The sequence below is a fragment of the Colobus angolensis genome, unplaced genomic scaffold (assembly GCF_000951035.1).
Source record: "Colobus angolensis palliatus isolate OR3802 unplaced genomic scaffold, Cang.pa_1.0 Scaffold186, whole genome shotgun sequence".
Lineage (NCBI taxonomy): Eukaryota > Metazoa > Chordata > Mammalia > Primates > Cercopithecidae > Colobus > Colobus angolensis.
Window position 1 is genome coordinate 3,063,255 of NW_012114999.1, and position 14,386 is coordinate 3,077,640.

Genomic DNA, 14,386 nt, shown 5'->3' on the forward strand with positions numbered 1-14,386 from the left:
TGGGAGGCCGAGACGGGCGGATCACGAGGTCAGGAGATCGAGACCATCCTGGCTAATATGGTGAAACCCCGTCTCTACTAAAAAAAATACAAAAAACTAGCCGGACGCCTGTAGTCCCAGCTACTTGGGAGGCTGAGGCAGGAGAATGGCGTAAACCCGGGGGGCGGAGCTTGCAGTGAGCTGAGATCCGGCCACTGCACTCCAGCCTGGGCGACAGAGCGAGACTCCGTCTCAAAAAATAAAAATAAAAAAAAAAAATAAAAAAAAAAAATTCCAAAACACAATATGTAGTGATGTGCATATGGCTAAGAAGGAGCTGTCAACAAAAAGAGTCAAACTCTGCAAAATATTTGAAAAGATTTATTCTGAGCCAAATATGAGTGACCACGGCCTCAGGAGGTCCGTAGAACATGTGCCCAAGGTAGTTGGGGACGCAGCTTGGTTTTATTCATTTTAGGGAAGTATGAGACATCAATCAAATACATTTAAGAAATACATTGGTTTTGTCTAGAAATTTGGGACAACTCAAATCAGGGGGCTTCCAGGCTACAGGTGAATGTAAACATTTTCTGATTGACAATTGGTTGAGTTTGTCTAAAGACTGGGGTTAATAGAAGGAAAATGTTCAGGTTAAGATAAAAGATTGTGAAGACCAAGGGTCTTTTGAAGTCTTACAGTGGCTGCCCTAAGAGACAACAGATGAAATGTTTCCTATTCAGATCTTTAAGAAGTGCTAGACTTTCAGTTAATCTCTTTAGGATTGGGAGGGCCTGGAAGTAAAAGATCTAGCTATGTTTATAGAGATTCTTTACAAATGCAAATTTTCCACCACGAAAGACAGCTTTGCAGGGCCATTTCAAGATATGGCAAATAAACATGTTTTGGAGTAAAATATTTTTATTTTCTTCCTTGTCTCATAATGTTATGCCAGAGTCAAGTTGGAAAGTAAGTCACAATATATAGGGTTAAATAAAATCCATCTGATGAGAATTTATGGTTTGTAGGGCATGACTCCCTAGACCCCTTAGATAGGGATCTGGACAAGATTTAAAAAAAAAAATCAGAACTTAGTCCTCAGAGCTCATGAGGCTTATAAAATGCCATTGCATGTTTGGGCTACAATGTTCTCAGTACTCTGAAAGCAGTTCAAGAATTTGGAGCTGAGCAAGATCTAGATTTTTACTGAATTTTTTTTTTTTTTTTTTTTTTTTTTTTTTTTTTTTTTTTTTTTAGATATCTTGATCCAAGGCTAAAAACCTGGTGTCTTCTGAAAAAAGAATGAATGTCAATTAACTTTTTACAAACCAAACTTGAGGGGAATTTAATTAATAGCCAGTGTGACTGAGTTCATAGATGCATAATCTTGTAAATCAATAAAGAGCTCACTAAAATTTGCTGAGTGAGAGATAGAAACAAAGTGCTTAGAAGAGTACCTGACCCAATGAATTCTCAGTACAGGTAGCTATGTTATTAAGATCAGCATTTCTTGTAGTGTACACTATGTCATGGGATAACAGAAAAATCACAGGCTTAGAAGCCAGGCCAGCCTAGGTTCACATCCTGACCAATCCAAATTACTTAATCTTCCTTGGATAGTTTTACTATGGGCAAAATGGAAATATTCTGGATTCTTTGGAATGACACTTGCAAAACTTGTCTTAATTTTCATTTCCCCTATTTCTGCCATTACTCTCATTAGGAAGTCTTGTAAGAAGTTGTTTACATACCGGCAGACTTACAGATCTAGTCTTTGCCTTTCAAGTATAGAACTCAAGGTGGCTAGCTTCCCAATTGGGTTTCAGAGAAAGTGGATTAGGAAATTTCCCAGACGTTTTTCATTTTGGGGAGGAATGATGTTTTGAGCTCTTTGTCTTTGAATAAGTATATAATGTCATCTGAAAAAAAAGAAAGAAAAAGAAAGAAAGGGTTGTCACTTTACATACCATAACCAAATTTGTGTGATGCTTAATAAGAAAGCCTGACTGGTTGAACAGATGAAATCACTTTTAAATGATACGTTACATGATTTTTTTATTTTTATTTTTTGAGACGGAGTCTCACTTTGTCAGCCAGACTGGAGTGCAGCGGTGCGATCTCGTCTCACTGCAAGCTCCGCCTCCCAGATTCACACTATTCTGCCTCAGCCTCCCGAGTAGCTGGGACTACAGGCGCCCGCCACCACGTCCGGCTAATTTTTTTTGCATTTTTAGTAGAGACAGGGTTTCACCATGTTAGCCAGGATGGTCTTGATCTCCTGACCTCGTGATCCACCCACCTTGGCCTCCCAAAGTGCTGGGATTACAGGCATGAGCCACCGCGCCCAGCCAGGTTATATAATTTTTTAAGCAAATTATTCTCAGTCTAAAAGATACATACGCATTAGTGAATACTTCTTTCTGCTTAGCAGAAAAAAAACCTGTTGACTTTTTGACAGAGGTACAGATCTCTAAAGTTATATTAAAGGTACTCTTTGAAGATCTTTTGTAGTTCATAAGCATGATGATTGGGGTTTCAGGCTCATGTGTAAAATGTGCCTCCCTCGAACCTTGTTACAACATCAGCACATTGCCCATGTGACATGAGGAAAAAAGAATACACTTTGTATATATATACAGTTGTGTGTATTTAGATTAGCATAATAACTTCAAACATGGTTAGTCTTTTAAAACTTGCTTCTTTGAAGATATGTTCATGAAAACTTGAGCATTTCCATAAGATAAATTCAAAGAGGTGAAGTAGCTGAGTCAAAGGACTATCAGGATTTCAGTAGGCAGACATCGGAAAATTAACCTCAGAAAAGTGACACTAATTTACACACCAACCAGATGTAACTGTGCCTTGAATCCCAAGGATTTTGCCAACTCACTCAATCTGCTTTTCAGTTATACTCAACCCAGTGAGATGACTATTAGATGACTTAGATGCTCTCCTTATCTGATCAACTAATAAAGCATAATATCCATTCTGTCAAATGAAGGCTGAATAAGTTTAAAAGTGCCATTTTTTCCCATCTGCTCCCAGATTTTCTTTTCTTTTTTTTTTTTTTGAGACAGAGTTTCACTCTTGTTGCCTAGGCTGGAGTTCAATGGCTCAATCTCAGCTCACCACAACCTCCACCTCCCAGGTTCAAATGATTCTCCTGCCTCAGCCTCCTCGGTAGCTGGCATTACAGGCATGTGCCACCATGCCTGGCTAATTTTGTATTTTTAGTAGAGACAGGGTTTCCCCATGTTGGTCAGGCTGGTCTCAAACTCCCGACCACAGATGATCCGCCTGCCTTGGCCTCCCAAAGTATTGGGATTACAGGCGTGAGCCACCCGCACCCGGCCTGCTCCCAGATTTTCTTTCTTCTCTAGTCTGAACCCATGGTCCACGTTTTGTCACCCAGAACCCTTGGTTCCTCAAACTCTATGATTTTTTGCTGTGTCTACCCTAAAAAATTCCAGTTCCAGGAATGTTCCAGCCCTCCACTCTCTTGCCTTCCTGTTCACTGCTGAAAAACATCCAACAATTCCGTGCCTTGCCACCGTCCTGACTTTGAGCTGCAGCTGGCCCTGAGCACCAGGGCTCACCAGAGTCACTTTTTGGTCGTTGTCTCACCTAACCTTCTTCCATGCCTGGGACTGCTGGCCTCTCTTCCCTGGGTTCCAAGGCTATTTTGATTTGCTTTCCCAAGTCCTCCAAACATTTGTAGAGCATTCTAAGTGACCCAGTTCCTTGCAGTTGGACTATAAACACCAACGTATATTCTTAAATTTCTGAGGGAAAAACTTAGAGCGTAATGGAGAAGAGCACAGACTCTGAAGCCTAGTTGCCCAGGTCCTGGCTCAGCCCTGCCTGCCACTTCTGCACTGGGCTAGGCAATCCCTCTGCCCCATGTGTCTTCATCTGTGAAAAAAGAATCCTATGTGTATCTGTGTAGTTTAAATGACCTACTGAGAAAAATGCTTAGAATTATCTTGTATGTAATAAACACTAGAAAATGGCATTTATTATTATGATTCCTAATCAGGAGCCCTAGATCATGGGACAGCGAAAGAAGCACAGATATAGAAATCAGACTGGGTTCAAACCTGATTGAACAATTGGGCATGATTTGGGCAAATTATTTGGGCAACTTAGCTCAGCTTGTTGGACTATGTGTTGAATGGGGCTAATACTATTTTAGATACCAGAGTTACTATACAAAGGAAATAAGGAAAATGGAATGAAACACATTGCACAATGTCCAGCATAGAGCAAGTAGGAAGTGACTGATTTTTAGTTGCCATTATTTTTAGACCTTGTGATTACTGATACTAGATTGTAGATCAAAGATAACATACAGGGCTCTGCTTTGAAATGTAAATTGGAATTTAGCTCTACTAGTATGTAGAACTGCAGTGGCAGTGTAGCCTTTTTCACCAGCACCTAAGAATTCCTACAACTAGAAAAATTACCATACAGAAAAAAAAACCAGTGGATAAAATGGCTACAGTTAATAAAGTAAAAAACACACATACACATATGTGCACATGATGAGCTGAAGGCAGGCCACTGTCAAATAAGGCTCCTGAATTTCAGAAGTCTAGTTCAGCCCCTTGTGAGCACTCAGACCAATATACTTAACTGTTGAGCCAGAAGTTCAAAAGAATTTTAACTTTATACAACACATCCTTTACTTGACTTTGCTTCATGGCAGAATTTATAGTCTGTTCTTTTAGGACTATGCCAATATACATCAGATAAATTTGTTTCGCTGGTTTTTTTTTTAGAGACGGAGTCTTGCTCTGTCACCAGGCTGGAGTGCAGTGGCGTGATGTCGGCTCACTGCAACCTCCACCTCCCAGGTTCAAGTGATTCTCCTGCCTCAGTCTCCCAAGTAGCTGGGACTACAGGCACACACCACCATGTCCGGCTAATTTTCTGTATTTTAGTAGAAATGGGGTTTCACCATGTTGGTCAGGCTGGTCTCGAACTCCCGACCTCAGGTGATCCACCCACCTCAGCCTCCCAAAGTGCTAAGATTACAGGCACGAGCCACCATCCTAGCCGGTTATTCTTATACTTGTATGCGTAACATTTGATTAACACATTGTCAACCCATATTTGTACACAACTGTTGGGATATTTTTAAGTCATTATGATGCCTTTGGTATATACACAGCAAAGTGGCCATTTTCTAAGTTACACTATCTTCCTAAGATATCATGAGATGCTCTGACTCAAGTGGTTCAGTGAGAAAGTCATCTTCTGGTTTAAGGACATCCCCTTCTGTTCACAAACTGCTAAGAGTTTTGTTTGTTTGTTTGTTTGTTTTATTGTTTTTAAATCATGAATGGGCATTAAACTTTATCAAATACTTTTTGTTTTTGCTCCCCAGCTATAGGACCAGCTTCTGGATGTGATGGGCCCTCTTTCAATCAGTACTGCCCAACAGAACTTCCTGCCATGATGGAAATGTTCTATAGCTGCACTGTCAAATATGGAAGCCACCAGCCACATGTGGCTATGGAGCACTTGGAATATTGCTAGTGCAACGGAGGAACTAAACTTTAAATTGTATATAATGTTAACTCAGAAACGTAAATAGTCACCTGTGGCTTCTGGCAGCTGTACTGGACACTCAGATCTAGACCAGCAGCAGAAGACATATTTTAGGTGAAGTTCACAGTAGTTTTGTATTAAAGTCTCCTAAAAGAAAATCATGGATACAGCTCTTCTGATTATTCATTGTATTACTTTGGAAATGGGGAATGACAACATTTTCAGAATAATATAAGTCATACTATTTTAGCTTTAATTTAAAATTGGCTTCTAATCCTGGCCTTTTTATACAGGGAAATTCTGCTGTTCAGTCTTGGGAAAAAATGGTATTTAACCAAATCTGACTTTTCCAAATAAATCTGATAATAGAACTCTCTGAGAGCACTCACTCACTAACTGCCAGCTTCTGATAGTATTATGTTCTATGCTCTACAAGGACAGGGAGTGTTTTTTAATTGCTATTTCATGTCTATTATCTGGTATAGTGATGGGACATAGTAAGTTGTCATTAAATGTTTGTTGAATTAAGTTATAAATAAATGTATTCAGTGCAACCCATAACTTTATGTAAGACACAAAAATCTTTGAATATAACAACCCAATAGTAATATCACATTTATATTTCTAATAAAACAGGAGACTGGAAGCCAAGAACAACAGCCCAGTGATCCTGGCAGCGAGTTGAGGTCACAGGATGTAAGCTATTTCAGCAAAGGACACTTGTGTGTCAAAGCATGTTTGAATGCAGGCCAGCTGGGAATGAGGTTTTTTTTTACTTCCTTTCCCCAAAAAGATTTTTTTTTCATGATATGCTTAAAGGTGGTTTCTATGGTCTGAATGTGTCTCTCCAAAATTCATATGTTGAAAGTTAATCACCAATGTGATAGTATTAAGAGGTGGGGCCTTTAGAAGGTGATTAGGTCATGAGGGCATCATCATCCCCACAAATGAGATTAATGCCCTTATAGAAGAGGCTTCACACAGCAATCAGCCCCTTTTGCTCTTCTGCCTTCAACCATGTGAGGACATAGCATTCACCCTTCTGCCATGTGAGGACACAACAGCAAGGTGCCATCTTGGAAGCAGAGAACAAGCCCTTCCCGAACACCCAATCTGCTGGTGCCTTGATCTTGGATTTCTCAGCCTCCAGAACTGTCATACATAAATTTCTGTTGTCTATAAGTTATCCAGGCCATGGTATTTTGTTATAGCAGCAAGAACAGACTAAGACAGTGGTCATGTAGTTTTTGCTTTGAGTGTGTCCCTAATGACTGATAGATCACAAGGTCATGTGTTCCATTTTGAACTATTCTAATTGTAAAATGAGTTCTTTATATAAAGCAGAAATGTGCCTCTCCATTAATCTTAGCTTTTGATCCTATCTTTTTCCCAAAGGAGCAAATAGTGTAATTTTAATCCCTATTTGCTTGCAGTATTTGAGGAAAGCCGTCATGTCCCCAGTTTCCTCTTTTCCAGGAGAGGAACCTCCAGTCTTCACCTATTCATCATGTGACTTGGTTTACAGGTTCTGGCCCTTCCCTACCTTGGCCAACTCCAGCCTCACCTTCCCAATTCTACATTCACAATAGATCACTAAAATTTTGTTAATTATAGTTCCTCAACATTTCTTGAATAAGTTCTCAGTGCTCCATCATCACTGCCAACTGGTATATGTCTATATTCTTCTTAAATTACACATTTAATTATTACAGATTATACTTCAAATGTAATCTGACCCATGACAACTTCAGTGTAATTCCAAGGGAGGCTGGTAACACTGGGGAAGCTCTGAACAGTGCTGGACACATTATTTTATAAGGAGCCTTATCTGATAAAAGCTTAGCCCAAATAAGCTGATGAGCTTAAAAAAAAAAAAAATCCCTCTTCAGCATCACATATAACTTAAAAGAGAGGAAAGTGGTGAGGAAAGAAAAGACCTATTCAATGGGTAACCAAAAGAATGTGTAACTTACACAACCCACTCAACTCCCTCATGCTAGAAAATTTTTGTCTTTATCACATGAAGTCTTACAAGATCCCAAAATAATGTAGGGCTTTCTCCAGATTAGGCATTAATTTTTGGAGCCAGCTAGAACCACGTTGTTGTTACAAAGCTAATTACAATATTCAGTTAAATATTTAGTCTCACATCCCCAGAGTGTCCCTTGAATGGCGCTAGTTTTGAAGGAGGCAACAAAGTCTGACAATCAGTCTGCAAACTCCAGTGCTGGGTGGAAAATTTTTTCTAACTTTAAATTCAAGGCATTTATTTAAATGAATAAATTTCCATAATATGTAGCATGCGTAGTTTTTTTTTTTAAAGACTTGGATTTTGAGGTGAGTTAAATCCAACAGTGTGTTCCCCAAGGGATCTCTGGGATACTTTGAGGAAGGATCCTATGAGGAAGGGATGTAGCCAGGTAGAATAGGACTGGAATAGTCTGTGGCATAAAGTGAAAAAGAGGCTGGGCACGGTGGTTCACGCCTGTAATCCCAACACTTTGGGAGACCTCAGGTGGATGACCTGAGGTCAGGAGTTTCAGACCAGCCTGGCCAACATGGTGAAACCCTGTCTCTACTAAAAATACAAAAATCAGCCGAATATGGTGGCGCATGCCTGTAACCCTACTCCGGAGGCTGAGGCATGAGAATCGCTTGAACCCGGGAGGCGGAGGTTGCATTGAGCTGAGATCACACCACTGCACTCCAGCCTGAGCGACAGAGTGAGACTTTGTCTCAAAATAATAATAATAATAATAATAAAGTGAAAAATAAAGAATGTCAAAGTAAAAAGTAAGTTACAACAAAGAGATATAGTTCGGGTGCTACCTTCTCTTACTAGCTGTATGGCAAGTCTTTGAACCCACTAAAAGAGAGTTCAAAACACCTACTCTGCCCTTTTGAGGATCATGAGACAGACTACATCAAAGTGCCTCAAAGCACATTTGTAAAGTACTTAACAAGAATAAGGAAGACTTGGTTGAATGTATATATCAACTTGGGAGAGGACTGCCATCTTTATAATACTGAACCTTTCAATCCACAAAAATGATATATTCTTCTGTTTGGTTATTTAATTTATGCCAAAAATATTTTGTGTATTTCAGATGTACATCTCTATACATCTGTCCTTAGATTTCCTAAGTATTTGATGTTTTGATGTTATTTTAAATAATATCATTTCATAAATTCCATTTCCTGTTTGGTGTTAATATATAAGTGACTTGCGAATACTGAATTTTAAGCAGTTTTTTTTTTCTAAATTCATCTCCAATTCGAATTCTAATAGGTTATAAATGCTTTTTAATTTTCCCTGTAATAATTATATCGTTTGCAAACAATGACTATTTTATATCTTCTTTTCCAATCTTTATGCCTTTCATTTCTTTTTCTCGCCTTATTTTATGGCTAGAATCTCAGTACAATGTTGAATAGAGGTTGTAACTGTAGATATTCTTATGTGATTCCCAATCTCAAGGCCAAACCTTTAAATATTTTACCACTAAATAGTCTGCAGAAGAGTGTATCTCTATCAATTTAGGGAAGTCATAGCTTACAGTTTGCTAAGAGTATTTTTTAAAATCATATGTACCTGTTGAATTTTATAAAATCTTTTTTAAAATTTGCATTTATTTATTGAGATAGCTATGCTTTTCTCCCTTTAAGAAAATTAATGTGGTAAATTATGTTGATTGATTTTTCAAATGTTAAACTACTTTTGCACACACAAAGAAGTAACCTCACTTGGTAGTAATATACATACGATTAATTCTTTTAATATACTGAGAATTGCTTTTCTGTATATTGTGATGTCTTTGTCAGGTTTTGGCATCAAGGTGAGGATGAACTTACAGAGTTTGGAAGTATTCTCTTTTTTTTATTTTCTAGAAGAACTTGCATAAGATTGGGGTAATGTCTTCCTTAAATGTTTGAAAGGATTCACTGGTGAGGCTTTACATTTTGCTTGTGGAAATGTCTTAAATAACTGATTCGATTTCCACTAGTAGATGGGGACTCTCCAGATTTTTTGTCAGTTTATTTTGTCCTTAATTTTGTTCTTATTCAGATTTTCAAATTGTGTTAAGTTGTTCATTAGATCATCATATCTTTCAATGTTTGTAGTCTCTAGTAATATTCTTTTCATTCCTGATGTTATTTTTCCTCTTCAATAAAAGAACTAATCAATAAAAGATTAGTTTTACTGGGGGTTTATCAATTTTCTTAACCTTTTCAAAGAATCAGTCCTTAGCTTTATTATTTTTCTTTAATTTTGTTTGGTTTTACTGGTTTCCAGGTTTCACCATGTTGGCCAGGCTGGTCTCTTATTTCTTCTTTTCCAATCTTTATGCCTCAGGTGATCCACCCATCTCTGCCTCCCAAAGTGTTGGGATTACAGGCATAAGCCACCGTGCCCAGCCTCTCTTCTTGCTTCTTAAGATAAAGTTTAATTGATTTTAACCTTTCAACCTTCCAAGACATGTAGTGAAGGTTAAGAATCTCTCTCCAGGCATTGCTTTAGCTGCAGCCAATTTTTAATATGGCACATCTTCGCTACTGGTCAGTTTGAAATATTTTCTAGTGTTTGTTATTTCTTCTTTGATCCACAGATCATTTAGAAGTGTGTTCTGTTTAATCTCCAGGCAGTTGAGGATTTTCTAGTTATCTTTTGTTATTGATTTCTAGTATAATTTCCCTAAGGTCAGAGAGCATATTTTGAATAATTTCAACCCTCTGAAATGTTTTGAGGCCTTCTGTATGGCCTGCTTATTGTCAACTTTGGTAAAATTTAAATATGAGCTTAAATGAAATACGAATTTTGTCACGGTTGACAGTGTTCTCTGTGTGTTAGGTTAAGTTTGTTAACTGTGGTCTTGATTTTTATCTTTTGCTTTTTTGTTTAATTTTTATTTTTTTCTGTTCAGAGATGTGTTAAAGTAACCCTTATGATTGTGGATTTGTCCATTTTTCCTTTTAGCTGTCTATTTTTGCCTTATATATTTTGAAATGATCTTATTTTGAATTTTGAAATCTTCTTTGTTGATTGACTTCTTTATCATTATGGAATATCTCTCTTTATCTCCAGTAATCCTCCTTGACTTAAAATATGTGTTATCTGACATTAGTATGGCTATACCAGTTTTTTCACTGTTGTGTCCTTTTCCATCCTTGCACTTCCTGTGACCTTTATTTAAGGCGTGTCTCTTCGGGACAGGATGTAGATAGATTTTGTTTTTTTCCTACTGCAACAACAGTAGGTTAACACTCAGAATGTTTGGTCAATTTTCATTTAATGTGATTACTAATTTAAGCAGGTTTATATCTACCATCCTACTATTTACTTTCTATATAACCCACTGTTTGATTTACCTTTTTTCTTCAATCTTGCCTTTCTTTGAATTACCCCAGTATTCTATTTTCCCCTCTTTTAACTTCTTTTTGATGTTACAAAACACATCTTGGTATTTTTAATACAAATTATTGCTTTTACCACTTTCTTGACAGTGCTAGAACTACGTAACACTTTAACTCCAGCTTTTTGCCTTTTCCATTATGGCTGTCATGTATTTTAGTTTTGCATAAATTTTACACTTCTCAGTATTAGTATTGTTTTGTAACAGTTGATGTTCACTATATTTACCTTTTCTAGAGGTCTTCATCCTTTTCTTTCTTTCTGTTTTTTGCCTAGGCTGAAGTGCACTGGCATGATCTTGGTTCACCGCAACCTCCGCCTCCCAGGTTCAAGCGATTCTCCTGCCTCAGCCTCCCAAGTAGCTGGGATTACAGGCATGCACCACAATGCCTGGCTAATTTTGCATTCATCCTTTTATTCATTTTTGTATTTCCATCTGGGATTATTCTCCTTCTATCTAATGACTTCCCATCAGAATTTCAATTAGTGTAAGGCTGCTGGTAACTAATTCTCCTTTCTGTCTGAAAACATCTATATTTCACCTTAATTTCTGAAGGATATTTTTACTTTAGATAGAATTATTTTTCCCCCCAGCACTCTAGAGAGGTCTCCTAGGTAATGGGGTTTAAATGCTTCCTTGCTGACATTCATAACAGTGACATAACAAAAATACTGCAATTGCTTAATGCAGTGATTTTAGATTTTCAGCACCTAGAAACATCTCTTTCATTTTAAATTCAAAGGCATAGACTCAGGCTCAGAACTTGAAAGGACTGTACAGACCATCTATCTCAGTTTCCTACCTAATAATAATCATGGTAGATGGTTACTTAGATTTTGACTTAACGCTTCCCAGTTTTGAGGGAATTCACCACATCAGAAGATAGTGTATTTAAAAACAGTCCTAATCATAAATGGCTTCCTTCTAGAACACTAAGATGAAAACTGCCAACCTTAACCTCCTTTTGTCCAAAGGAGCAAGGAAGCCAGGAATCCTTGTTTTCACTTAAGCTATTTGTCCTCAGGTTTCCACAGGAAGCATCCCTTTCTCTATCCTTCCCAACTCCACATTCACAGTGAGTCACTAATCCCTGTCAATTGTGTTTCTAAAAATAAACTGGAATTTAGGTCATCATCCCCACAGAGGGTGGCTTAATGGAGGGCCTATTTCTCACCTGGATTGCTGACCCTTTTCCTGATTATGAGTAGAAGCTAAGTGATCTCCTTCAAGCTCTATTCCATATGCCTATGTCTTCAACAGCTCTCCATCGCAGCACTGTTTTCTAATCTGTTCTTCTGGGACAGAGGGTGGAGGGGTGGACTTGTTAATTCTGTCATCTGCTGTGTTGTTCTCTCATTAACAAAACTGAACCTACAAAACTCACTGCAACCCAGAACAACTTCAGCAATTTTAGACACAAAGGTTTTAATTAAATGAATAAACTTTTATACATACACACTAAAAATGACATTGGAGTTGGGATGTGATAACCCTAAACTTCAATTTCCTTGCAACTAGAATGAAAAAATACAATCCGAAAGTATATGATTTATAGCAGCTCTGGCCTAAAAATGAAGATGAAGGAATTTAGAAATGATACGGAATTTATAATAAAGACACCTGAGTTGAAGTCTTATCACTCTTTCTTGTTAGGTATATAACCTGTAGTAAGTTATTTAACCTCTTTGAAGTCTATTTGTTTGTCTGAAAAAGGCAGTTAAGAATACCTGCTGTATTAGTCAGGGTTCTCTAGAGGGACAGAACTAATAGGATATTAGGGGAGTTCATTAAATATTAACTTGCACAATCACAAGGTCCCACAATAGGATGTCTGCAAGGTGAGGAGCAAGGAGAGCCAGTCCGAGTCCCAAAACTGAAGAACTTGGAGTCTGATGTTCAAGGGCAGGAAGCATCCAGCACAGGACAAAGATGTAGGTTGGGAGGCTAGGCCAGTCTCTCTTTTTCACATTTTTCTGCCAGCTTTATATTCGCTGGCAGCTGATTAGATGGTGTCCACTCAGACTAAGGGTCGGTCTGCCTTCCCCAGCCCACTGACTCAAATGTTAATCTCCTTTGGCACACCCTCACAGCCACACCCAGGATCAATACTTGGTGTCCTTCAATCCCATCAAGTTGACACTCAGTATTAACCATCACAAGTCTGCTGCTTGTCAACTTGAACCCATACACAACTCCTGAGATCATACATAATCTTCAAATAAAGACAATAACAAGGTCATAATTACACCTAACATAATACAACTATCCTACGTTCAACCGGAAATGCACCAGTCCCCAACCCAAATACTATTACATAAAGTTAACAATGCTTAAATGCTGACATGAAGTCAATAAATCTTATGTCACATGATAAAGGAAAAGGTGTTTTTCTTCTTCTATTTTTTTTTTTTTTTTTTGAGACAGAATCTCACTCTGTCGCCTAGCTGGAGTGCAGTGGTGCGATCTCAGCTCACTGCAAGCACCGCCTCCCAGGTTCACGCCATTCCCCTGCCTCAGCCTCCCAAATGGCTGGGACTACAGGAGCCGGCCACTACGCCCGGCTAATTTTTTTGTATTTTTAGGAGAGACAGGGTTTTGCCGTGTTAGCCAGGATGCTCTCCATCTCCTGACCTAGTGATCCGCCCACCTCAGCCTCCCAAAGTGCTGGGATCACAGACGTGAGCCACCGCGCCTGACCAAAATAAAGATATTTTCTTAGTGCAAGTGTATACATTCACAAACATGTTTTTAGCAAAAGAAGGAGGAAATACTCATTACAATTACAGCCCCCGTTCTTTAGCTGGTCACGTGGTCATAGCCGATGACTATCTTTTTCTACTACCTATTCTGTATTCCCTTTGCCTTCAGCAAGCACCTCAGCAGGTCGTGGTTTTTTTCCTGGTGGAGTGACCCAAACCTTCATTCCTGAGGGGTCTGAGCCATTTGTAGTCCTGCCTGGATTGGGCTGTTGTAGTTTCCTATTGACCTTAATCACAGAGTATGGTAATACTAATGGATGCCCTAATGATCTGTGTTCCACGCATACTCTTACCTCTGTTGTGGAGTAGTAGACTGATTTCATCTTGATAGTCTGGGTAATCATCCCAGCCAACACTGTGACTCCTTTCTTAGCCTGTTGACTTAAAGGTAGGAGGAACCCAAAGTGTCCAGGTGGCAATCTTAACTTCCAGTTTAATGGAATTGTTGTTGTGTCTCCTGGTGGCAGCGTTCCTTCCTTTGGAACTAAGGCCTCTAGGCCAGCAGAATGTAATGTCGCGGGAAGAGGAAGCAAGAATTTTGCTAGTGTATCACTAGGGGTGATGGTGAGTGGTGCCACTTCCACTTCTGCCCCTTGATTCCTGGACCTGTGAATCCTGGCTATGGGAGAAACAATACCATATATTGGATGCTGATTCAGAGCATACACGGCCTTCTGGAGACCTTTGCCT

The 14,386-nt window shown here is 38.7% G+C and overlaps 1 protein-coding gene across 1 annotated transcript in view; it reads right to left on the reverse strand.

The window, feature by feature from the left end:
* Positions 1–1,231: 1,231 nt before the first annotated feature.
* The window catches only part of ARHGAP29 (Rho GTPase activating protein 29), an 83,687-nt gene continuing 70,532 nt past the window's right edge, over positions 1,232–14,386 (reverse strand). Inside the window, exons 23-25 of the mRNA XM_011940012.1 lie at positions 5,577–5,673; positions 1,740–1,895; positions 1,232–1,267 (exon numbers count right to left, since the gene is read on the reverse strand). Coding sequence (XP_011795402.1) covers positions 1,813–1,895; positions 5,577–5,673 — 180 coding nt within the window. The 3' untranslated portion in view covers positions 1,232–1,267; positions 1,740–1,812. The remainder of the gene's footprint in view (positions 1,268–1,739; positions 1,896–5,576; positions 5,674–14,386) is intronic.